The sequence below is a fragment of the Cuculus canorus genome, chromosome 18 (genome assembly GCF_017976375.1).
Source record: "Cuculus canorus isolate bCucCan1 chromosome 18, bCucCan1.pri, whole genome shotgun sequence".
NCBI classification, from domain to species: Eukaryota; Metazoa; Chordata; class Aves; order Cuculiformes; family Cuculidae; genus Cuculus; species Cuculus canorus.
The window spans coordinates 2,985,428-3,009,226 of NC_071418.1; the positions used below are offsets into that span (position 1 = coordinate 2,985,428).

A 23,799-nucleotide genomic window follows, 5' to 3' on the forward strand; every position below is an offset into this window, starting at 1 on the left:
AAAGCCTCAGCCATTCACCCGTGTTGCATCCAGAACTTCTATTTTGGACCAGAGGCTCTCCAATGGAGAGAATATTCTGCCTCACTTTATTGTCCACTGTTTTGTACTGCTAATTCCTGCTCATTAAGGTGCATCTCTGCCTTGGTCAGTTTTGACTTCAAAATTGTTTCTTCACACTGAGCGTCATCCCTTTGTTTTCATTGTAGAGACTCTTCAAAGCGTTCCTGGCATTCCTAGCCTGCTCTTATATGTTAGAAAGCAGCAGGGGGCAAACATTTTTTTTGCAGCACAGTCAGCAGAGCTGGGAAATTCAACAGAGAGGAGGTTAATGCTTTGGCTGAGGTGACCTGTTATTACAATGGAGAAATATGTTTGCATTGAAAGAATAATCACCCATTCATCCAAGCAAGTTAAACAATAGGGACAAAGAGTTTAATTTTCTCTGATTGTTTCCCAAAGCAAAAATGGGTTATGTTTCCTTTCTGAGACTATTGGGAGTCCACTGAAGGGTTCATTAGAGTGACCCTTGCAGCTGCCAAAAGAACTGGGTAGATTATTGAGCCTGCAGCTGTTTTCTTCTGTCCTTTTCCTCTTCCTACAATGAAGAACTAGTTTGCTATCCAGACCTTGTTTGTGCTGTCTCACGTGGTGGGGGACTGCTCTGTGCAGCAATGCAGAAAAAAGTGACTGTCCCCAGCCCAAAACACCATCTCTGGCTTCTCGTGGCGGCAAATGGTGTCAAGCTCTAGAGCACATCGTATGGTCCCTGTGTTGCCTGTAGGTATCACAACCATCACGTGCTCATCACAGCACTGCATTTCGGCAGCAGCTGGTTGTGCAGTCCTGTGCCCTTTGCGGTGGGATCAGCAGGAGAGGCAGAGCCCAGCACTGCCTGGGGATGCAGGGAGCTTGGGAGTCTGGCTGTGCCCAGGGATGGGTGCAGCCCGCGTACTCCGTGCATGCAAAAATGGGCTGCATCACTTCCTCGTTTGCTAGCAGACAACCGTAGCTGTAAGCCCAGGATGTTGTTGACTGCAGAAAAGGCTTCTGTGCCATCCAGCCTGGCAGTTAGGCTGACAAGCCCTTAATGTTTCCGGAGGCAAAAAATAAGTGTTACAGCTTCTGATTAATTGCTTGGAGCCAACCCTTTCTGAGGAGGAGGAGGATAGGATATTATTTCTTTACAAAGTGAAGCAGAAGGACGGTGATAACAGCATAGACGGCAAAGAAGATTTAGAGGTAGCTGTGGGAACATAGCTTATTTGGCCACAGCTTGAAATTGAGTTTAATTTTAAGTAATGCTTTCAGTCTGGAATTAACTAGAAAGAGCTTCTTGCCTTATCCCGGAAAGCTGCTGGTAAAAATGCATAACCAAGTGCTCTACAGCCTTGAAACTTTGCAAATATGCAGGGATCTATGTACAGTACCTGTGTGTATATTAATGCACAAATTCCATGCAAGTATCCACCCAAATGTAGTCCCAGTTAATCCTTGTAGACCCTGACCTGTGTCTGGGACTTGTGTTGACTCGCACCGGCTGAAGATGCGAGAACCAGTGGCAATATTCCATCAAGTTGTTCTTTAAATTCTTCATCCTCTCCTGCAATGATGTCAGTTATTTGCATTATAAAACCTAATTGAAAACCTGCAAAATTAGATTTAGGGGAAACTGGAGACTGAAGCACTTTGCCCAAGTGGTAATTTCATTTAGTGTTTAGACGTTGTTTAGACCTAAATGTGAACATTTTCTCTGTTCATCTGTAGTACACACACTCAGGCATACAAAAATCTTACTTAATTTGATTTTAAAACGTAACTGCATATGGCTGAGCAACTGATAGGCTAAAATCATTGGATCAGCTTTGAGAAATAAACTTAATGTGCCAGATTCACTGGAAATGCCCAGTGACACTGCTATGAGCACGATATTAAACAGTGTAGAGGCTTCCCAGCTGGCTGCAGGAATCTGTACATTAAAACCTAAACCACAAGTTCTTAGCAAGAGACCTTGAGGTAATAGGGTGCTTTAAAGCAACCCTGCAAGCATCTGAAATAGTATTTACTTGCATTACAATGATGGGAGCTTGCCATTTGTCAGAGAGAGTTACAGGCTGATCTTGTAACCTAGAACTCTGTTGTCTGATTAGATTTTGTTGCTGTATTCATGAGGGGATGTATGCTCAGCTAGTGGCCGTGCCAAGGTCTTCATCAAAGCCTCTGGAGTTCGACTGAGTTACGCCAGCTGACACATCTACCACGTATTAAAGCTACGACAGTGGTCAGGAAGGTTTCCAGCTGTAAAATCTTGCTGCTCCCAGCCTCACTGGCCTGTTTGATTAGACTGTTTTGAATGCAGCCAAAAATAAATTGAAGAAAAGAATTTCTGCCATCCCTTCATCTTTCTATAACGTCTGTGTTATTTGTGAAGATGAGGAGGAATACCACCGACACAGCTTTCCTGTGTGAAGCATTTCTCTACTTAATTGATTTCAGTAAGGATTTCCAGCTAGTCTTGCATGCATTAAACACACGCTACAGTGTCTGGTAAAGTGGCTACGTTTTGGAAATAGAACCATTTCTACGTTTTGGAAATAGAACTTTTGCTATAAATCAGTGGGATTACAGAAATCACAATCAGAAATTCTGATACCAGATATAGGAATCCAGTCATGAGTTTCGTGGTAGCTGACAGCTGGGCTCTGCTGTCACCTTGAGATGTTGAAGCCTTCTGCAATAAGAAAGTTTTAACAAGATTTCTACCTTGTCATGGGCTCTGAACAGGTTGTTCAATTCTTATTTGTCCTGCCTACATGAGCTGATTTCTTTTTTCTGAGAAAAGAAGAGGGTTGAGGATGCAATGTAAGGATCAGATTGTTCCTTTCTCATTCAACGCAGTTTTGCATGCGAGTAAAAATTTTGTCATTTTCTTATGCGGATTTTTGTGTTCTAAATGAGGCCTCTGGCTCATCATGGCATTTATTGGCACAGAGAGAATTTGTAAGCACTGAGGGAATCTGAAGGAAGGAGCGTCATGCGCACACATTAGTGCATTGTCTGCAGGGCTTTAAGAAACTGCTAGGGTTTTGCTGGCGTATTAAAAAAAAAAAAACCAAACTGAACACCACCAGAAAATTGAGAAACTGGGTCATCTGGATTCATTCGCTGCATATCTTTGCAGCTGGGCTTTTGTTGGTGCTCAGACTGAGCTCACATTGTAGTCACCAGGACTGTACAGCATCCTACGTGCCCGCTGTCCTTGCCTCCTACACTCATCTTGTTTATACTCCAGGGTGTCGGGAGGGCCCGGATCAAGGTCAGAGTTGTGCTGCTGCTGACTGTGAGCTTGCTTATGAGCAGCCAGAGGCTGCTTCTGCCTCGCTGAATATGCCTGCTAAATACGACAGGCACAGGGACACAAGAAGATTCATGCAATGTCATGCAGTACATTTCTCACAGAGAGGACAACAGCCAGCTGGGGTGTCTTAGCACTGTCCCTACCTCTGCCTCTCTCCTTATTCTTCTTCAGCCACTCATTTCTCTGTTCCTTTATTCTAGAGAGCACGACACGCAGTAGCCTCTGCTGTCTGGACTGTTTTTCTCCCTCTTCCCCAAAATCCTCCTGAAAAATCTGCCAGACCTTCTTTGGGACAAAAACCAATTTGGTGATTGTGGTTTTGTTCAGTGTAATCTCATTTTATGGTGAGTAGTGATCAGAAGGGCTAAACGATGAGACTGAGATGATAAGCAATAAGTACGTTGCTTGTTTGCACGGTGTACTGAGCAGAACTGTTTTCTTAGCACATGAATCTTTTTGCATTGTTAATATACTTCTATTTTCCTATACAAAACTTGAAATCTCTCTTGTGGTCAGGAAGTTTTGTTTGATTCCAAGTGCCCAGTGGGTTTTCTCTCCTAAAATCTGGATTCTATGGGGAATGAGGCTGAGTATGGGTTGTGCTTATCTTTCTTTGTCCTTTCTCCTTCTCCAATAACTGTTGATAAGAGCTATGGAGATCACTAAGGTTTTAAGTTCCTATGAGCTTCATACACAGCAAGGGCTTCTAAGGAAGGAGATTCTGTTAGCACCCTACTCTGAGATGAGAGGCTCGGTCACAGATTTACCCTTTGCTAAGCTCTTGACATCCACATAGGAGAGTATTAATGTGTCCCAGCTGCAGAAATTTTGGTCAGAGCATGTGCCTTACTCAGCACCAGATAATCCAACTATAAGAAATTATTTATCCTTGCAGAACAATTAATTGGCTGATTCAAATGAACCTTACAGGTATTTTTCCACTTGGAGTCTTCTGTGGAAGATACAGACCAACCGAGCAACAGATGATACACTAAGCTCAACACATATTTTATGCTCTTTTCTTTTAGGTGGAAAAACTGGCAAAGTACTTGGACCCAAATGATTTGGGAAGAATCAATTTTAAGGACTTCTGTCATGGAGTTTTTGCTATCAAAGGTATGTGCATATGTCTTAAAAATGATTCACTTCAGTTCCAGTAATGTTTCTCTGGTTGCAGAAAATGTGATGATCAAAGACATCTTCTCTTTTGACTGTGTTTATTTGTAGTGACAATAGGACAACTCTGGGAACAGAGCCAATGTATTTTTCCTTTTTCTGCATCAGTGGTGAGCAATGCTAGAGTTCCTGCATCCACAGGTGCTTGTGTATTGGTTTACTGTCAGGTTTTCAGAACAAATGTGATGTGGTTTAAAGACAAGTGTAGCAGAAGAAAGTGTAGCTTTGTGCTTAGCAGATAGGGCCAAAGTCTGACGCTTGCAGGTTCTCATCTGGTTCCGCTGTTGGTTCACCTAAAGAAGTTAGAAAGCCCTTGGGCTTTAGTTTCTGTACTAGGACATATAAGACTATTATACTCTTCTAGAGGTATCTGCAAGGTATAGTTAATTCGTGTTTTCAAAGTACTTGGGGACATTTATTGGAATGAAAAGGGTTAATTATAGGTTGGCCATGCAAGCCCTAAAGATAGAGACCAGGTAAATGAAATCACCTCCTTTGCAAGGAAACACAGTCCTTGGCAGAAGACAGGTGTTATGCTTTGTAGCTTAGCCAACGGGCAACAAAGCAAACAGTGAAGAGAGACTGTAGCTATTTTGTTGCTCCTTAGTTTCCTAGCTTCCCATAGCAAAATAATCCAGCCTGTCCTTTTCCGGACACGTAGTCTGTCCTTAGTAAGGTGTCAGGGTGCTGTCACAGCCCAGAGGCTTCACTTCAGGGACAGGGTGATTGTCACGGTGATCCTAGTGTGATTCCAGGAGAAGCCTCTAGGGAATCTGCTACAATGATGCAAGAACATAACCCCACAGCAATTGTAATTAAAGTTTACAGCAGCTGAGGACAGTGTATAATTATGCTAAATTACAGTGAGAATCTGCTGCCAGTCCATGTTCATGGAGACACTTCCAAGGTGACACACGTGTGTCTGACTAGGAGGTAATAGAAAGCCCAAAAGGAATGTTAATAGATCAGTGAGTTAATTTATTAGTGTATGGACACTAAAGTCTGTGCTAGAGGTTTCCTTGCCCAGGAAATGCTGTAGCAAACTGGGTTCTGGGTTGAAGAAGATGCTAGCTCTGCAAGTCGTCTGGTAATCCTCTGTAATTTACAGGCTAAAGATGTGCACAAATGCACAAAATACAGTCAGGAAGGGTTAGACGTGACCCAGAAGTAGTAACCAAGTAGTAACCGCCTCTTCTGTAGTAACCATGCCCTGGTTCACAGTGGGCAGTACCCTCAGTGAAGGACCAGGCAGCTACATTTCTTCTGCTGTGAGAGACAGTGCGTGCATATTGACAGTTACTGAAGAGTGATGATGCTTTGGGAGTGTTCGTGTTTATGAATAGCTTAAAGCCCTTTTGTGGAGCATCTTACAGGCAGGGTCCAAATCATGTGCTTGATGGATATTAGTATGTATAGGTGAACAGATACAGAGAAATCATCCAATTCTGCAGCATCACCTAGAGCGCTCTCAGCACTTCATTAGCGTTGTCAACACTTCCACATGCTTGGCACCGACGCTGTGTAACTGCAGGAGCAGCTGTATCTATTTTTGATAAGACATTGTTAGGCATGCTTTCACAGCTTCTCCTTGGAAAAGCTGAGTCTATTGTTTACGTCACAGCATGGAAATTTTACTGGGCTTTAGCTACCAGCCATACTTTTCTTAGAGATGAAATTGGTGATATTGAAGTTCAGAAAGTCTGCCTTTTGCAATGGAAAGCCTCCACTATGTTGCTACCTCTCACTTTCGGTGCAGCCACATCCCAGGGGTGGCAGCAGGCTCGTTATCAAACAAAAGCAATTTGTCTTGGCAGCAACAGATTACAAATATGATCCTTTGACATCTCAGCCTATTTCAATTGCTTGAGGCAATCAGTTTAATAAAGGAAAATGAGATCCTACTATAAATCCAGCAGTTTTTTTCAGTAATGGAGTATGAAGTTGTGTCATTCCTAGCACTGGAAGCCAAATGTTTAAATACAAGCGTTACTGTCCTAATGTCTTGCCGTATTTCTTGTTTAGGAGACTTCAAATTAATTTGTCTCATAGATACTTGCCTTTATAGTATGTTGAAGAAATGTTTTGCTGCGCAGAGGTGATGTAGTGTTCTTTTCCTTGTTCAGTGCCTTGAACTTGTTTGAGGTTGAGCATGAGGTTTGAAGCATCTAGAACAACAGATTCAAATCTTAACGGTAAAGAATTAACCTCTGATGATGTCAGTTTGAACATTTCAGGTCCAGATTTGGATCTTAGCAAAAATCTAAATGTTGGAACCTGAAAAATCCCAAACATCAGAGTTTTCAGTGTCTGTTCTGTAACTGGTTGGTAGCAACTCTCACTGCAGGGAGTAACTCCAAACCCTGGAACTAGAAATCTGCAGCTTGGCCTCTCACCTCTATAAACCAAGCGTTGTTTACTCTTGTACAGTACAAGTGGACATCAAGCTTTGCCTCCCCAGTGCTTCTGAGCTGGATAAACTTCATGACATATGAGTCATGCACCTCCACAGCAGCTGCTGGGGCTACCAGGTGGAAAAGGCAATTAATCTTCTTCAGCTGCTGAGGAGCAGGGACTGTGGGGAAGGATGAGCTGAGGAGAGTCACTAGCAGCAGTGACCTTTGGAAGTGATGGAGAGGACTTTTCAAGAAGCATCATCTATGCTAGAGGGGAGAAGCTTGTTGAAGGAACTCATTCCCCCTGGCGTGGAATACTGAACAGGCAGGTTGCGTTCTATTTATGGAAAGCTTTGCTTCTTTTTGCTGGTCCTTTGTGGATTAAAGGACTTTGCCTCAGCATCTGTGCTGAGCCCCTGCTGTTTAGGCTGCTTTCCCCACGCAATTAGGCTCTGCTAGAGCCCGGGACAGGCTTTGCCACTGAATTTAAAGCTTTGCAGCAATTTCATTGGAATGCCAGTATATGAAGGTTTTACTCCTGCTGAAGCTGCCCGAGCTATCTGCTTACTGCAGGGCTTTATTTCTAATAACTGCATCAGTCCAGAGAGCAATTGCTGTGAAATAACGCCAGTGCCCTGTTACCTAGCAGCTGTGTCAAAGCCAGCACAGGCTAAGAAGTGGCACTGCTTAGAGACTTTGAGAGCATCCAGAACATCACTCAAAGGCTGAATTCCCATTGATTTCAGCAGGGTCAGTGTGGGATCCATTACTGTTTGCTCAGTGGAGTCAACGTCTGTTTTTGCTCTACTGAATTTATTGTACTGATCCAGTAAATATTTTCTAGCACTTGTAATACTTAAAGGCTTGATGGAACTGTTATTTCTAACGTGCTGTGCAGGCGGTAGGTTCTACAGTCATACATGTTTGCAGGACCAGGCTCTTTGTATGTTTAGCAGGCTTTAATTAAGTCTGACCTGATACTTCTATTTTAAGATTTTTGTTGTCTTTACGAAAGTCCTTCTGCTTTGATTTTCCACTAAACAAACCCAAACCCTGACAAATAAAGGCTGAGCTCCCCCTACTGACCTTGGTGTTGCAGCTCACAGTGATGAGAGGGTACGGCACGATTACAAATTAAAGCAGAATTGAAAGATAAAGGCAAATGTATTCCAACTTTACAGCTAATTTTAAGCAAGAAAACAACACTGACCACTGTGTACTGATTGGAGGGTAATGGCTTTCATAACGGGAGAGACTGAGATGTGTTACTGCACAGCATTTATGCAATAATGAATCTTTGTGCTTTACCAGAATCACTGTTTCTTTCAGATAAAGCCATACAGTCTGTTTTTCTCCTGCAGCAAGAGAGTATTTTCCTCATCTTGTAGAAGTTTTAAAGACATTTAAGTTATGCTTTGTTATGATATTTGAAAATGCAGAGATGTAGGAGCTCCTTCATATTCATTAACAATGTGGAAGAAGCACTGTTACGGATTTATATGCCTCTCCACCTGCAGCAATAGCAACCTTTGAATCTTCAAAATAGTAACACAGACCATTATGTGTCTTCAAAAACCTCTCTCTCTGCTCCCCTGGATCTTTAGGCATCTAATTACTGCAGCTGGGAAAGCTTTGACAAGCAGTGAGTGGGTAAAAGTTAAAAAGTAGATCTGTTTCTCTGTGAGTTCCCAGCAATTTTGATGAAAATTCCAAAAACACAGATTTGCCCAAAGCTTTATAGAAGTGTTCAAAGAAGGAAGTTGAGTGTCCTGATAGCTTAGACTGTGAAAGAATATGAAAAGAATGTAGTATGAAATTTGATGGTTTTTTTGGAAACGGAATTTGCCAAAGCACAACATTCCTGGCCTTCTGTTGCACTGGAGATTTGGTTTTAATTTGCTTTTATAGTTTCATTCAGATGCTCCAAACAAACGTATTTCTCACAAAACCAGTGCTGAGTTTTGATCATCTCTTTTAACTAACCTTAAAATGTAATTTGGTGAGAATAGTATTGTACCAGATTTGTGCTGAAAATCCAGTAAGGAATAAGAGATGGATATGTTGTAGTCATGTAAAAGGGGTTTATCCTTATTTCCTGGACACCAGTATCTGTAACATAAACCAGTAGCTGAGACCAGGACAGCACAGGACAGGAATTTCAGTAAAAGCACAGCAGAAAACATCGAAGTCTTTATGAACCCATTTGGGCTCGTAGCTATAGAGCTCAAACTTCACAGTATGCCATAACGAGAGGTAATTTGATGAATCTATCCACTCTTTTAAGAATAACTTATTGACAGGAGCAGTACTTGGGACGACTCTAGGGAGAAGGACTGTCATGTAAATGCAAAGAGCTGAGCTCTCCCGTTGAAAATTATGCTATAACTGTTAAATGAACTGAAGCTGGTTACTCTTAAAAGTACTTCAGAGTTTTCTAAGTCTCAACTAAATTTTACTAAGTACAGCCTGAAACCATGACTGAGTCTAATACGCTATTAAAGAACCAAGGGTAGATGAAGTAAAAAGCTATTGCTCTTAGGAAAAATGCCAGGAACCAACTGCATTCAATTAGGTAACCAGATTTGATTTCCTATAGTATTAAAATTGCTTAATTGCCTGTGAAAATTGCCTGATGCACTATGGGTTAAATCTCCTTCTTAGAGCATTCGCAGGAAATCGCTTTGCTGCGGTTGTGTTTATTTGTGACCGGAATGTCTGTTTGCAAATTGACTGTTTGCTAGGGTGTGAAAAACAATTTTATTTTTTCTTTTAAATTAAACTGAAGTTAACTTTATAAAATTAAGTCGGAAGAGAAGTGGTGTCTGGCATCTTGAGTGAACTAAAAAAGTTAAAGGTCTGCGTTTTCCCCTTCAGTGACTTGCAAAACACTTCCATCATCTTTGTTTAGGACTAAAGATGATCCTTCCCTACCTCTGGACAGACAGCACTGTGGTTTGAGAGTTTACTGGTCTTAGTCAGGTGTTTTAAAGAAAAAAGAAAAATCTTAGCTGGCTATTTTCAGAAAAAGAAAGGATAAATGACCACGTGCCATTTTACTACACTTTGCCCTGCAAAGTGTACATCGTTCCAAGCTCACATGCTATTCCCTAACCCAGTTCTGGCCAAATGAACTTTGTTTGTTTGTGTATTTTTAATATTAGGATAAATAGCCTTTCTTTAATTCAGATAATTTTTACAGACCGGACTGGAGAGTGACTGAGTGCTTTGTTAGGTGAGAACTGATACGTGTCCACATGTCAGACAGTCTTCTGAGCAGCACAGAGAAGCTGCCTCTGTGCTGGCCCATCAGGTGTCTTCAGACAGAGGAGAAAATTCAGCGGTTTCTGTCCACTCTTGGTTTTTTTCATCTGTTAGTTAAGTTCTTTCTCCAAATGCAAGATTGTTCCTGAGCTGTGCCACCTGGCACAGTGATAGATATGACACACACAGCCCTTTCGCAGGGTTCCTTCACGGAGGGTGGCCTTTTGCAGAGCTGCAGCAGTAAATACGCAAGGACTTGGAATATTTCTGGGTTAGCTCCTTGCCTCTATCCCCTGCCTCACTATGCCTGCAGTGGAGCTAAGCCTCCTTGCCAAGTGCCAAAAAATGTAGATGAAGAAATTTTCCCAACCGTAGCAAGGGAGAGAGAACATAGAGAGCATCAATACCTGATGATCCAAGTAAGCATCCAAATGAAATATCTCTAATCAGCCATGTAAGTGGCTTTCACTTTTACTGTTTCCTGGAAAATGAAGCTATAGCAATAACAGGACAGCTTAATGCAGGAGGTCTGTAAAGTAGCCAGGAAGTATTCCTTTGCTTATTTGCAATGGGTTATTTATTCTAGCCTTGGGTACATACTGCTGCACAGCTTGAAATATCCATCGTGGCAGTTCTGCAAGCCTAGGCGAGCCCGTTTCTTCTTAAGAATGGTACTGGTAGCAGCGAGCATCCTGTGTGCCAAACTAGATTGTTCTCTGTACCAAGTGTTGTCCAGTTTCCATATTGCGATTTGCCAAAGTAAACCTTGATTTTTCATTGTTTTCTGTCTGGACTGTGACGCACTAGTTTAGCTCACTGGCATTTCCCAGGCTACGAGCCAAAATATGCTCAGTAATAAGAAGAAATATGCACAGTATTTGAGACAGTCCGGTGTCCCCTCCTTGTAGTATGTCCCTGTGCAAACCTTTTGGAGTACTTAGAAAATTCTGATTATCATCTAGATAAGGGGAGCAAAAGGTGAGAAGCTGATGCATTTCCTGACAATGTGTGAAAGCTCATCATCCTGGTGATGAGGAGTAGCCCAAAAAAAAAAAAGAGCAGCGCCACAGTCCTGTTAAGACAGTGGTTTGTGTCTTGACAGGGAGAAAGAGCCACAGAGAATTTATTCTTTAAAAGCAGTTATTAATGAGAATAAAACCAGTGGCACAATTCTAAGATTCTGGAAACCAGTAGGCATCTTTCCATTGATTTGATGGTTGTGTTTTAGTAATCTCAGAGGAAAATGGCCTCTCAGTATTTCCTCCTCTACTTCCTTTTTTATGGAGTATAATAACATGCAAATCTTCCCAGCAGGATGAGGAGATCCAAGCTGTCATGCCAGCTTGCATGCTAAGCGAACCTCTCCCGCAGGGGACACTGGTTGCTGCACACTCAAATGTCTTCCCGCCAAGTCATCTTTGCAGAAGGAAATCGTCTCAAATGAACCCACAGCCTGAGTCTGTCTGTGCCAAAACCTGGCCTGTGACTTCAGTAAAAGCAAGATTTGGCTTAGTTTGCCATTGCAACCTATGCAGCTGGGTAAACAAATTGGATTAAATGCCTGGTGATGATCTGGAAATGGGTCAAATGCTTGATCGGCTTCTGTGGTTCTGGACCAGGATATAAAAGCTCATGCCAGGTGCCCCTCACGAAGAAGTGGTGAGTGCTGCCCTGAGTAGGTTAGGTACAAAGGAGGCAATGCTTTTTCCCCATTGCGTTTACTGAATAAATTATAGGCTTGAGTTTAAATGGCCCAAGGGCCACCATGAAGGGGCCACCTTAATGGACAAGGAAAATGAAAGAAATAGGATCAGGAATAATCTTAGGTAAGAGCTGAACCGCAAAGAGAGGACATAGAAGACCTTTGGGATTCGAGGCACTGGAAATCTGGGAGCTCTTTGTGACTCTAGCTCGAACAGACCAGTCTATGGCATTTTGAAAGGAGGCAAGGCAGGAAGGTTTCCGACTCCCCTTGGTTTAGGCAGGTAAATCCTTGTTTGAAAACCCACAGCCTTGGTGACTTTTCCCCGCCAAAGAAAAATGCTGGAGGAGGTGCCAACTTCTCACTTAACGGGATTAGGTGAAGATTGACTGCTTAGAGGTCTTTAGCTAGAAGCGCTGTTGTCAGTACAAATGAATTGGGGAAAAAAGTGCTTGAAATTGTGGCTGAAGATATTGCTGTGAATTTTTGGAACTATGCAAACACATATTCTTCATTACACTAATCTACATCCATTGCTGGGTAGCACTTGGCATTTATTTTCTCTTTGGCTGGAGATAACTCACTGTAATGAGTTGGTGCTCCGTGTCACACAGAGACCTTTTAGCAAAATAAGTGGTTCATACATGTAACGGCTCTCACAGCGGGTGCTGGCACGAGGCGGCTTGATGAGTAATAAGCTGTGGTTATTAATGTCAAAAGGTACAAACAATAAATTGAATTCTCCTCTGTAAGAAGACTATAGGATAACCTCAGTCAAGCACAAGCTGACATAGTGATAAAACCAGGATAAAGAAAAGGCTGGTGGCTGGTTGGGAAATGTGAGAGCCACGGGCAGGGCAAGTTGTATAGAAAGATTCCCTCTCTAGGCAAATAAATTTAACATCTTGGCCTCTATCAGCCAGTAATTTATTTGTTTGGATTGTTTCTCCCAGGTGAACTCTTCTTTGGGAGGTGACCCTAACACACCGTTCTTGCCTACTAACTTCTCCAGCAAAGTGAAAAATGCACAGAAGGGGGCAATTAATAGATCATTTATTAATTATTTATTAATTTATTCTCCCTTCTGTACCACTTGAAAAATCTCACTTTGCTGCAGAAGCTGAAAGAGGGAACAAAGTCCTGCTGCTTCTGTCCATGTGACGCTCCCGAGATCCTAATGGTTGCTTCACCCGCCATGCGCTGCCTCCGACACATGCCTGGATGGGAGACAACATATTGATCTCCCATATCTCTCCTCCATCTGGTCACCTTTTCTGTTCTTTTAAATCCTCGTTTTCTTTCTAAGGACCTCCCTTCTATAACCACAAGGTATCTTCACCCTTACAGGTGTTATTCCTTCATCTTACAAACAAGAGAGAAGATCAGCTAACAGCATAAACCTGTGCAGTTCACACTTTCTTATGTCACAGGTCCTCTGCCTCATGGGTGGGTATCGGCGAGCAATGTCCCAGCCGCATGTATTGCATTAGTGATGGGACAGAAGAGGAGAATATTGCTGGATAATTGCAGCTTCCAAGTAGGATAGTGAACAACACACACTGAAATGGTTCCACACATTTTCGGCCCAAGGCTGTAAACTGGTTATTCTAAAATAACCTGGCCTGATATTGCTGCCTTCTGCAGCTCCACATGCCAAGTGTGGTCACTGGTAATTAATGGGGAATGAGGCATTTGGTGACTTCAGTGTTTCTGTATTTGTCTGAGGTTTCCAGATGAGAGAAGGACTAGGGGAAACACATTGATTTTTCCAGCTGTAAATGCGGTTGGTAACAAAAGCAAACACAGCAGCTGAAAATCTCAGGTTGCAGTGCTTAGACACTTGCCAAATGCTGTACGCTCTGTGACAAGGGATCTTTTTGAAGGGCAGTTTGTGACATGTGGGTATTGCCCTTTTGTCACTTAGAGAAAATCTGACGCTGATGTGCAGTAGATACCAACTCCTGCCAAGTCAGCAAATCCAGTGCTTGACTTTAGAGCCTTGGGTTGGTTGGGGGTGGGTTTCTGTCCCATGGGACGGTTTACCGAGCCAAACAGTGTTCAGCTTTCAGTTTCATTGCATGTAGTGTGTTTGTGCTGAGAGTCAGTATTAGTGTAATTGTGCTTATTTAAGTGCTGCGTCCTGAGTATGTGCTGTGCAGAACTCTGCAGGCAGGGCTTTGTTACAGGTGTTTACACATATTCCAGAGCTTGTTTTCAAGGCTCTGTGCATTCGGATTAGCTACAAACCTGTGTTTCTTCCTCCGTTGTCCATGCAGTCTTTGGGAAGATAAACTGTCAGCCTGACCATTTGCTCTTGTTTTTGTTTGCCAGGCTGTGAAGAGCTACTAAAAGATGTCTTGTCTCCTGAAAACTCTGGGCCTCGACACTATGAGCCACAATATGTTGATTACTATTACCAGGTAAGAGAAACACTAATTCTGTCTTGTGTTAGTGGGCTGAGGGAGCCTCTGGAGCGATGTGTAGATGGGTCATTGTAAATGCTGTTGTTTTACTTGGCCTGTTGACTTTCCCTTCCTAGATTCTTGACTGTTAGCAAGTCTTCCATACTGGTTTAAGCTGTGTTTTACACAGGGTAGTTGTGAGCTGTTTTAAGAGTATTTAGGATTTGGATAGCGTTGCCTCAGTATTCGCTTGGCTGTGAAGGGAAATGTCACGTACAAGCTCGCTGTACACACAAGTGGAAAACACTGATTTCTATCTAATTAAATCAGTCAAACTTTGTAGGTGAACAAGTCCTCAGAGACCTTCTGCAGATAATAAACAGGGATTCAACAGCTGTTGGAAAGCAGAAACAACACACCTTTGGTAACCTTGATAATATTCTGGCTGGTAGGTATAGCATATTTTCAAACCATTAAAGGTCTGTATCTGTATCCTTAATTTGGCAGTGTCTGCGCAGTCTAACAAGCAGAGTGGTGTTCATTTTTCTTTAAGGATCCGTTTGTATCTCCTTCCTTTTACTTTGGTTTTAATCACCTCCATGTGTGTAAAGTCTTAACATTAAAGGTAATGTTGGCACTGTATGTTCAGATAAGAACTGCGTGTCAATGGTGTTATGAGACCACAAGTGATCCTGAAATCAGTAGGGAAATCACTTTACCTTCCGGGTGATGAAGTGTGAGAACAATACTTGTGTAGTGAGGAAAGACACGAGTAAGCATGCTGGTGTTACATGAAAAGTTTTCCGCTATTTTTAAGGAAATTTCCTTTACGTCAGTGCAGAAGATGTCTTTCACAAGGTGGAAGGAGTCCTCCATGACTGCAAACAGTAGGGCAGAACAGTAGGTCATAAACTTTCTTAATAAGGAAGACTTGTCTGGGCATTTTGGCTCTTTTTGCTTGATGAAATGACAAGCTGGTTTGAGTACCTGGGTTGTGGCAGGCTGACTCCACCATCACTCTGCTTGTTTCTAAACCCTTACGTTTTTTGTAACTGATGACATAGACACCCACCATATTGTTGCTTTGTTACCGTAATAGGTATGATAAGCCAGACTCCTCCCTGTTTTGCGATAGTTGGTAGAGGTAATAAAATGGAAAGCAGGCTCTCTGCAAACTCTGGATATACCCCTATTGCTATGTAGGCACTGCAGGCTCATTCTGATGCTCTTTGAAGGCAGGCAGTAGGGTTGTTGGGTCTTTCTTCCTCAGGAATTTCATTTACTGTCACCCAAAGAGGTGCTGCAGAGAGAGCTTGAAGACAAACTGTGAGATGGCCACAAACTGCACCGCTCCCGCTACCTACCCACCAGGAGAGCCTGAGGGTGGGAGCTGTGGTTGCTGATCCAGATAGTGACCAAGGAGTTTCCCATTGGAGTTCTAGATGTGTGCCTCTGGGAGAGGAAAGGGCAGAGGGTGACTCTTGCTGTTCAGAAAGAGTTGATCTGGCAGTGCTGTGGCGAAAGCCTTGCTGATCACTCCTAGGTAGGACTTCTGATGGCCACCAGCCACCCTTTACGGTCCCTGCAGTGGGTGGCACTGTCGCAGTCCAGCCCGGCAGCTGTTTGCCTGCTTTAATTGCACCAATGCAGTCTGTGTGCAGCCTCCGAGCAGAACCAGGTTCTTCTCCACCTGCCCACAGGCAGATGGGCTGTTGTGGTGGGGAGAGGACGGAAAACAAGGCACGTTGTTGTATACGCTGTGCTCGTACCACAGCTCTTCTGCACAGCTGCCCTCCAGAGGGGATGGTTTCTTCTACAGTCTCCAGGTCTTTCAAGTGCAGTTTAGAAACTGTTCGCTAGATGTCAGTTAAAGACTGGGGAAAGGCTGTGAACAGATTCAGAACTTGCTTTGAGGATCCTCTGCTGTGGCATAAAGTTAGAGTTTTCAGTCTGATGGAACAGAGAGCTGAGGCCCAGGTGGATTTGAGGCTATCAATGTTGATGAGATTTGTTCTCCGTTCCCAAGGAAACATATACTGGAAACATATGAGCTCCCCTTGTATCTCCCAGACCATATTGAGTGTGAGTTCCTGGTGATGTAGTCAAGTTTATGGGCAGCTCCCAATGGCACAAATGGTAGTTGCCCATGTAATCTGGTTTTCATCTCAGTATTCCCTTTGCATGCCCGTCTAATTCTCGGGTGCAGTCAAATTCTCCAGCAGCAGAAGGATACATCTGCTGTGCCGGCACAAATAGAGATTTTATAAGGGAATGCATCTCTCTTATTCCACCCAAGGGGCTGTACTTACACAGAGGCTGGTACTGAGCTGGTTCATTGTAATTCTCTCTCTGTATTCACAGTGTGATTTAAGAGGCAGAGGAGATTAATGCTTGCCACATGCTATTTCTCTTGTCCCCTACTTTCACTTTTGCTTCCCCTCCCAAGCACCCACTCCCTGTATTGTAGCTTTCCGAAGCCCAAAGGCAGAAACCTGAAGAGGTGAGGGAAATGCCGAGAAGTGAGATGAAGTGGCTGAAGCCACGGTAAGGTGTTGAACTGATCCGGCTGATTCTGTATGTTGAGTCAAATGGGGAAGAGGAAACTGCTAGCTCTAGCCTTTAATTGCAACCAACTGGATGCAGTTAATTTATGTTGATACGTAAAATCCAGGAGCTTAGGGTATTTCATTTGAGATTTTCTAAATAGTCTGCTTTTCCTTTTTTCCTTTAGTATAAATGAGAAGAAAAGCTGACAAGTTTTTGGTGTTTAAAAACTTTGTCCAAAATGGAAAGAAAAAAGTCTCATTATATATGCAAAAGGCCATTCGGTGGAAGGTTTCTAATGGTCTATAAAGAGAGACTGTGTCAGTGATATTTCAGGTGAAATACGAGCTCTTCCATTGAGCTCGGGTCTGTTAAGGTGTGATACACAGCGAACAGCACTTGATTGCTCAGTGTGGAAATCTCAGATGAGTGGGAAATCTCTCACTGACTTCCATCAACATTGATTAATGGTGCAAAGAGTACATTTTCTCTTTGGACCAGAGAAAGCTGGGCCAAAGAAACTTAGGGGGGTGGGATTGCAGTTAGGAATTGGCAGTTGCAGAGTTCTTCAGCTCTGGGACCTACAAATAAACCTTCCCCCTCTGTCTGTGAATTCAGTCAGTCGGTTTGGTTAAGGTCTGTATTGTGCTCCGTTTAAGGCAATGCTTCAGTCAAGTGCTGTTTATTAGTATAATTTCTGTCTCTTACAGCCTTTAGAGAGATAATAGAAATGCTCTGAATTTGCCAGAAGCTAATTTATCGATGCTGATTAATTCATTTTGTGATGTTTGCTGCTATGGCCTCAACTCTTGTTTTGGCTCCCATCTGAAGGGTGACAAGAGCCTCCCTAGTCCCATGTGCGAGATTTGCTTTGTGGCAAGCGTCTGGTAACACTTCAGAGCCCTTGGATAGCCTTTTGGAGATGGTAACCAGCAGAAAGTCCACAGCAGGAGAATGTGTGTGTGTGTGAAAACCCAGAGCCAGATTCAGCCAGCTCAAACAAAGCAAAGTGCCTGTGTCTGGGATTTCCAAATGGCTGGCTCGGGACCTTCGTGGGCACCTAGCCAGCTCGGAGCACTAGCCACAGGACTCGGAGAGAGTTAGGCTGGCTGCATCTGCAGCTCCCTGGCCAAGCTTTGCATTGCAGGCCCTGCAAAGCAGTCACCTCGCTCCAGATGCTCTTCTGTCTGAGCACCTAAGTTTGGCGAAAAAGGTATCAGCAACAGGAGTTGGATTTTTCAGCTCTTCACGTGGCATTTTTTGGCTGATTAGATTTGAAGGGAGCCTGAATCTAGATCACCTGGATAGATGACAGAAGAGGAGGATGAATGACAGATCGTGGAGCCTCTCACCACGAGGCAGCAGGTACCTATTTCAGTAGCCGTTTATGAAGGGACAGTCAGTATTTTTACATGTGAGTAAGTGGCTTTTCATCTGAAATCAATGCCCAAATGCCATACATGCAAACTGAGTGGAAGAGCGTGTTATAAGACACAATAATAGCAGGGCTCTTGTTTTAAACTAGCCCGTTTGTGTGTTATTAATTGTTGCTGTATTGAGTTCTTGCTTTCCATTTTTTTTGCTGCCATCACTTGTAAATAAGAGCGAATCTGCCTCTTAACAAGGTACAGGATGATTGCATGTCACAGAATAAGCTGCCTTTTCAGTCTTGGGTTTGCCTGCCTGCCAAATGATTAATTACACTGTATGAACAGCAGAAAAATTGTTGAAACATGACAAATAAATTGTGTTTGCCTCTGGGATGGAGCTGGGACTGCTAGCTGATCTGCTGCTTTGGAAATATTTTTCAGTGGTAATTAGGAGTGCCCCACTGGCGTCTGAAAAAATTTTTTCTTCACTAGCTGCTGGAGAATATCTGCAAACACCTATGTCAGAGCAGAGGGGGGCTTTCTGCATTGGAAAAAAATGGGGATCCAAATCGGTTTTTCAGAAGGCTGTGGAAGCACGCGGCGGTCCGAGACACAGCCGAACCGAGGAAAGGTGAAGGGCTATTTGCATAGGTCTCCTTTGTCAGCTGGGAATTGCAGTTATTATCTCCAGTTGTGCTGTCTCTTGCTATTTATTGAAAAGCAAAGCCCAAGAAAGCATTGAATATTTTATTGAACTCAAAGTTGCAATTCTCTTCTTATTATCGTTTCCATCTTAAATAAAGCTCTCCTTTTTTTTCCCCACTGAGGACACCCCTTTATGTCAGCAGTTGCAGCAGTGTTGTTTTGCTAGGGAGTAAATCCCTCTGGGTCATTGCAGTAGAGAGGAGCAAGCAAAGACATCAAACCTTACCTGAGTCCAGGAACCATCTGCCCTACTACCTCTAGCTCCCCAGAAATCTGTTCTGCCTGGTTTGGGGTGGCATCCACCACACAGACGACGACAGTCCCAGAACAGTAGTAACTTGGCACCACAAGGTTATGCAGATCTTTACTAAAGACAGCACCATGCATCCTCCAGTGCTCGACTATTGATGTATTTTTATCTCCAGAACAGGCCTGGCAGGGCTGAGCCCCAAACAAAAAGTCTCCCTACATAGTTTTCTCTGGTACCCAAGCACACCCTTCCTTCTGGAAGCTGAAGCAAAGTTGGAGTGAAACGTGTCGGGTCCAGCGGGGAAGCTTTGGAAAGTGTGTAACCAGAGTTTTTTGTATTTTCATCTTCTGGTGTTTTCATCATCATGGTGTTTTGAAGTAGTGGCTCCACCTTGACCATTGAGTTGCCAGTGTTCTTGGGCAAAATGATTGACCTCATTTATCAGGATTGTTTTCTTGATCCTATTTTTCCTAACATTAAACCCAGGTGTTGCCAAACTGTTAATGCGAAATACGTCTCTTCTCCTGCCTTCTGTGGCAGAGACACTCCTATCTGAGCAGAGGCAAAGGTGTTAAGCTGTTATTAAGTTGGGAATACCTTTCCAGCCCATAGCAAACAGGAAAAAAAACCAAACAGCTTATGTGGTAAGGAGAAGTCATATTAAACACAGTAAATGGGAGCTTTTTCTTTTCTGTTTCTTATCAGCCTTTAGTTTTCTCCACCACCCACACTCTCTCAGTCATTGTTGGCTCCCATTGTGTTTTCAGCCTTGCAAGTGCTTGGTGTTGGCCTCACATGTGAAGACTTTCCTCCCTGTGCTTGAGACTCTGGAGGTGTTTATGCTACACTCCAAGGAGGTATAACACATCAATTACCTCCAAAGATGACCTTTTGGGAGGCCCAACCTATGGACCAATCCCAGCCCCTGCTGAAATCAGTAGAAAGGCTTCTCAGATCCTGGCAGGAGTTAGGTCAACACCTTGGGTTTTTCCTGAGATGATTGTTGCCTGAATCTCTCACTGGAAATGAGAGAAAATCTTGATAAAACGCAGCCATGCGGTTACAAAGAGCAAAAGTCTGTGTTCCTAGGTAGGAGTAGGCAGGATTATACACAGGCAACACGCTGGCTGCAGCAATGAGTTTATTCTAACCTCTAAGGGCAACACTCTCAGCAATTCATTTTTTTCCTGTTTTTTTTTCCAAGCATCAGAAAGCAACGTTAACTACAACTGCTGAGAAACCCCTAGTGAACAATTACCAAGAGCAATGAAGAGCACAGTGTGCCCCTGTTTGGGATTAATTTACATGGAAATTGCCTGCTTTCACCTGGCAATATTCTGAATTAGATTCTTTTATATTTGTGCATACATGCAAAAATAAGTGTCCTTGGTACAAAACACCTGCATAAAAATGATCTCCCTCTCTGGCTGCTCAAGCTGATCAGGAAACGCTGCCCTGAGCACCCGCCGTACCAAGAATGAGCAGTTTTACACTTGGAGCAAGGTGGGCATCTTCTAACAAAATAGATGCTGACTCCTCCAAAAACAGCCATAAAAGAGATTGAGGAGTATTTTCTTTTTCAAAACCAGTCTGAATTTTTATTTGCTGGAACATCACACACCGAAATTTTTAGAAGGAGGAATTACTTGTTCCCTGACTTGTTTTTTGCTCAGTTGTATAAAACTGAAAGGCGAGGCGAGGAGAGGAATGCTTTGGCTCACTCAAAGAAATATTTCTTCTCTTTCACAAAATGTGTCTTGGATTTCCTTTTGAGAAGAATATGAGGTTTTTGACCTTCTCATCCTGAGCTGGGCCAAGAAAATATTTTGAAATCTAAGAGCTCACAGGCTGGGAGAAATGTTTTCCCACCCAGTTCTTGCCATGACACTCTGGTAAATGGGGTTTGTTCACTCCAAATTCAATCCCACTGTCTGTGGCCAGCAGGAGACTGCGCGGGGCTGGGGGCTGACCTCATAAAGGTTCCTTGCGTTTCTGTAGCCCTCAGAATGGGGCGTCTCAATGCATTAGTGTTTATTCGGATAGTGGCATCTTTTGGAGGTTGGGAAGCTGGGCTCGGTTTGTGTTTGTCAGTGTTTTTGCACATCTTCTGACAGCTGCTTTAAATGTTAAGCATCTGCTCTTGCAGTTGAACTACTGCCTCCTGTAACAGAAGCCGAAGCCAGTGAGGGGCCAAACATTATTCACTTCCCACAGGTACTTATCAGAATCAAAACTCACCACTTCTCAGGGCTGAATGGGGCTGAGTGGTTTGAACCAGGTAGAATTGTGACTGCCCAGTTCAGCCATCCTTGCTGGGACCCAGCGATGGAGGTGAAGTTCCAACTGCAGCATCCGCGGCAAAGTTATCTTGTGCACTTATGTTTGTGCTTATCTATGACTCTCTTTTGAGTATTTATTTCTGTTCGAGCCCAGGTAGGGTTTTTTTTATAGCCTTCAAAACCTTTACCATTTGAAAGCCTGTCACCCATCTCTTTGACAGAACCTCTGTTTAATAGACATTTTCTGTCTCATCTCTGTTTTTAATTTCTTAGGCATTATTTTCAAGCTTCTACTCTGTTGATCTTTCTGATTGAGCACAGTTTTGGGGGTGGTTTTTCTGGAATTGTCAGTTGCCATGGCAAAATATTCCACCTGTCCTTGTCTCTCCATGGATAAACCAATTTAGGCTGTGACTCAGTCTTTGGGCAGAGGCTGTGAAATGACTGAAAGCTCAAAGATGGTCTCTTTCTATCGAAGAAGTCACATCCCTATTGATTTAATCCTTCAGGTAAGTCTGGCTTTGTGGTTTAGTCCTTTTTGCCTTTTGTTTGCTGTACTGAAAATCTGTCCACTTCAATATGTGGTTGTGTTGAATACAGCGTTACTAACAACATCCACAAAAGAAATATTATGACAGCATTGTGCTGTACTCCCGTGAAAGAACGACAACTGCTGTCTAAGAGAGCGGTGAACGAGTCTTGACTGATATCAAGCCCTTGGGGGATACCAAAAGTATCCACAGAAGCAGCGGTGCATGTAGTGTTCGGAGGGTTCTTGACACTTGTGTGACAAGATGAGGATTTGAGTTTGTCCTCTCATTTATAAACTTGAAACTTTTTCTCTCTTTGTTTGTTTTTATTTTTTTATTTCCTGTTCTACTTCATAATCGTTTCTGCTTGCTGCTCAGGGAAATTTGTGCTGCATTTATGGAAGACTTTGGAACATAGAGTGTTTTCTTGGGATGTTTTGGGTGGGAAGGCTGTGAAACTGAAAATAGGAAATTTTTTTGAGGGAGTAAAAAGCATTGGTGTAAGTGGGTTTTATCCTTTTTCGTTTCATCACAAGAAAGCTCTCAATAGACCTGTAAAAGCTGATTGATAAAGTCAAGATTCCAGGTTATCATGAAGCTCTAGAGAAAAATTCAGACACAGAGAGATGTTCTAGCTAAACAAAACCAGCAAAATCCCTCGTTCCACATCCAAACAAAAAGGATTTGACTGCTTCTTTTCTGCCTTCTATCCTCTCTGACCAGACTGAGAGCAGCTTGTCTGTTCGGAGGCAGCTTCTCTCATTTTTCAAATCAGAAGCTGCATGAACTGCTAGAAATTTTTCCACTTCCATGAAAATAATCCTCCATAGGTGAAATCTTACAGGAATCATTTTTGTCACACAGCTGCTGCTATACTGCCCACAGTATTTTAGGGTTCAAATATGGGATTTTGGTAGCCTTAAGAATTGCCATTAGGAAGACCCGTGCAGTTCATTAAATTGCGTAATACTTTGACGAGTTACGAAAGCTTTAGGACATGTTTCCCACTTCTTCTTCTCACATTTGACACTGAGCCCTTACAGTGTCCAAAATTCCCCAAAACCTCATAGAATTTGCCCCATTCGAATGTCTCCCCCCACCAGGTTTTACTGGCAGCACTGAGACCCGATTCCCACTGTGGAGATGACGGGGCTGTGGCATTGCCCTCTGATACTGGGAACGGAACTGTTGAAAATTAAACCGTCGTACTCAGCTGGGCTCACAGAGCTAAAAATTAAATCTTGATTATCTTGTCTATTTTTAGAAGCTGGAGAAGAATCAAAATGTGATTTTTTTTTTTAATCTTTTTTTTTTTTCATGCTGCAATGGTGAATGAATTTGGCTGGGTGGAGGCAGGCTTTCCCGGTGCTGTCACACATCTGGGCTGTGATAAGCAATTTGTAACAGAACAGGAAGGAAAAGTAGGGCAGCCTACAAGAGAGTATCTAGGAATTACTCCTGAGGGATTTGTGCTGCACTGCCTCCAGCAGCTGAAATAACAGCATGAAATTGCGATTAAAAATTAAACTGATATATGTGCTATTTGACCTTCTTTTAATCAGGGACACAGAGGCCCTGTCTAGAATAAGGATGTAGAGCAATGCAGCTTCTGTTGAGTGACTTTGGGTCAAGAAGAGGCTGCTGGTGTTCATCTGAAGGTCGGTAGAACAGGGAGGTCATTTCTTTTCCTTCAGCTGGTTTTGGAGTTGTGTGTGCGCTGATGGGGCAGTGCCACCAGGTCTGGTGAAAGCCACCTGCCAGAGTGGAACAGCCCTGGCTCCAAGAGCCATGGTCTAAACAGAGGAGAAACAGGAAAGAAAACATCAACTGTT

At 43.1% G+C, this 23,799-nt stretch overlaps 1 protein-coding gene across 3 annotated transcripts in view; it reads left to right on the forward strand.

Moving 5' to 3' along the window:
• Window positions 1–23,799, forward strand: part of RAB11FIP4 (RAB11 family interacting protein 4) — a 117,461-nt gene that overhangs the window by 32,957 nt on the left and 60,705 nt on the right. For 2 of the 3 annotated variants that reach the window (XM_054083307.1, XM_009563919.2), the window contains exons 2-3: window positions 4,384–4,471; window positions 14,219–14,307. In XM_054083307.1, the coding sequence (XP_053939282.1) occupies window positions 4,384–4,471; window positions 14,219–14,307 (177 nt within the window). Of the gene's footprint in view, window positions 1–4,383; window positions 4,472–14,218; window positions 14,308–21,832; window positions 21,947–23,799 lie in introns of those variants that run through there. The other variant, XM_054083308.1, reaches the window with a different exon arrangement.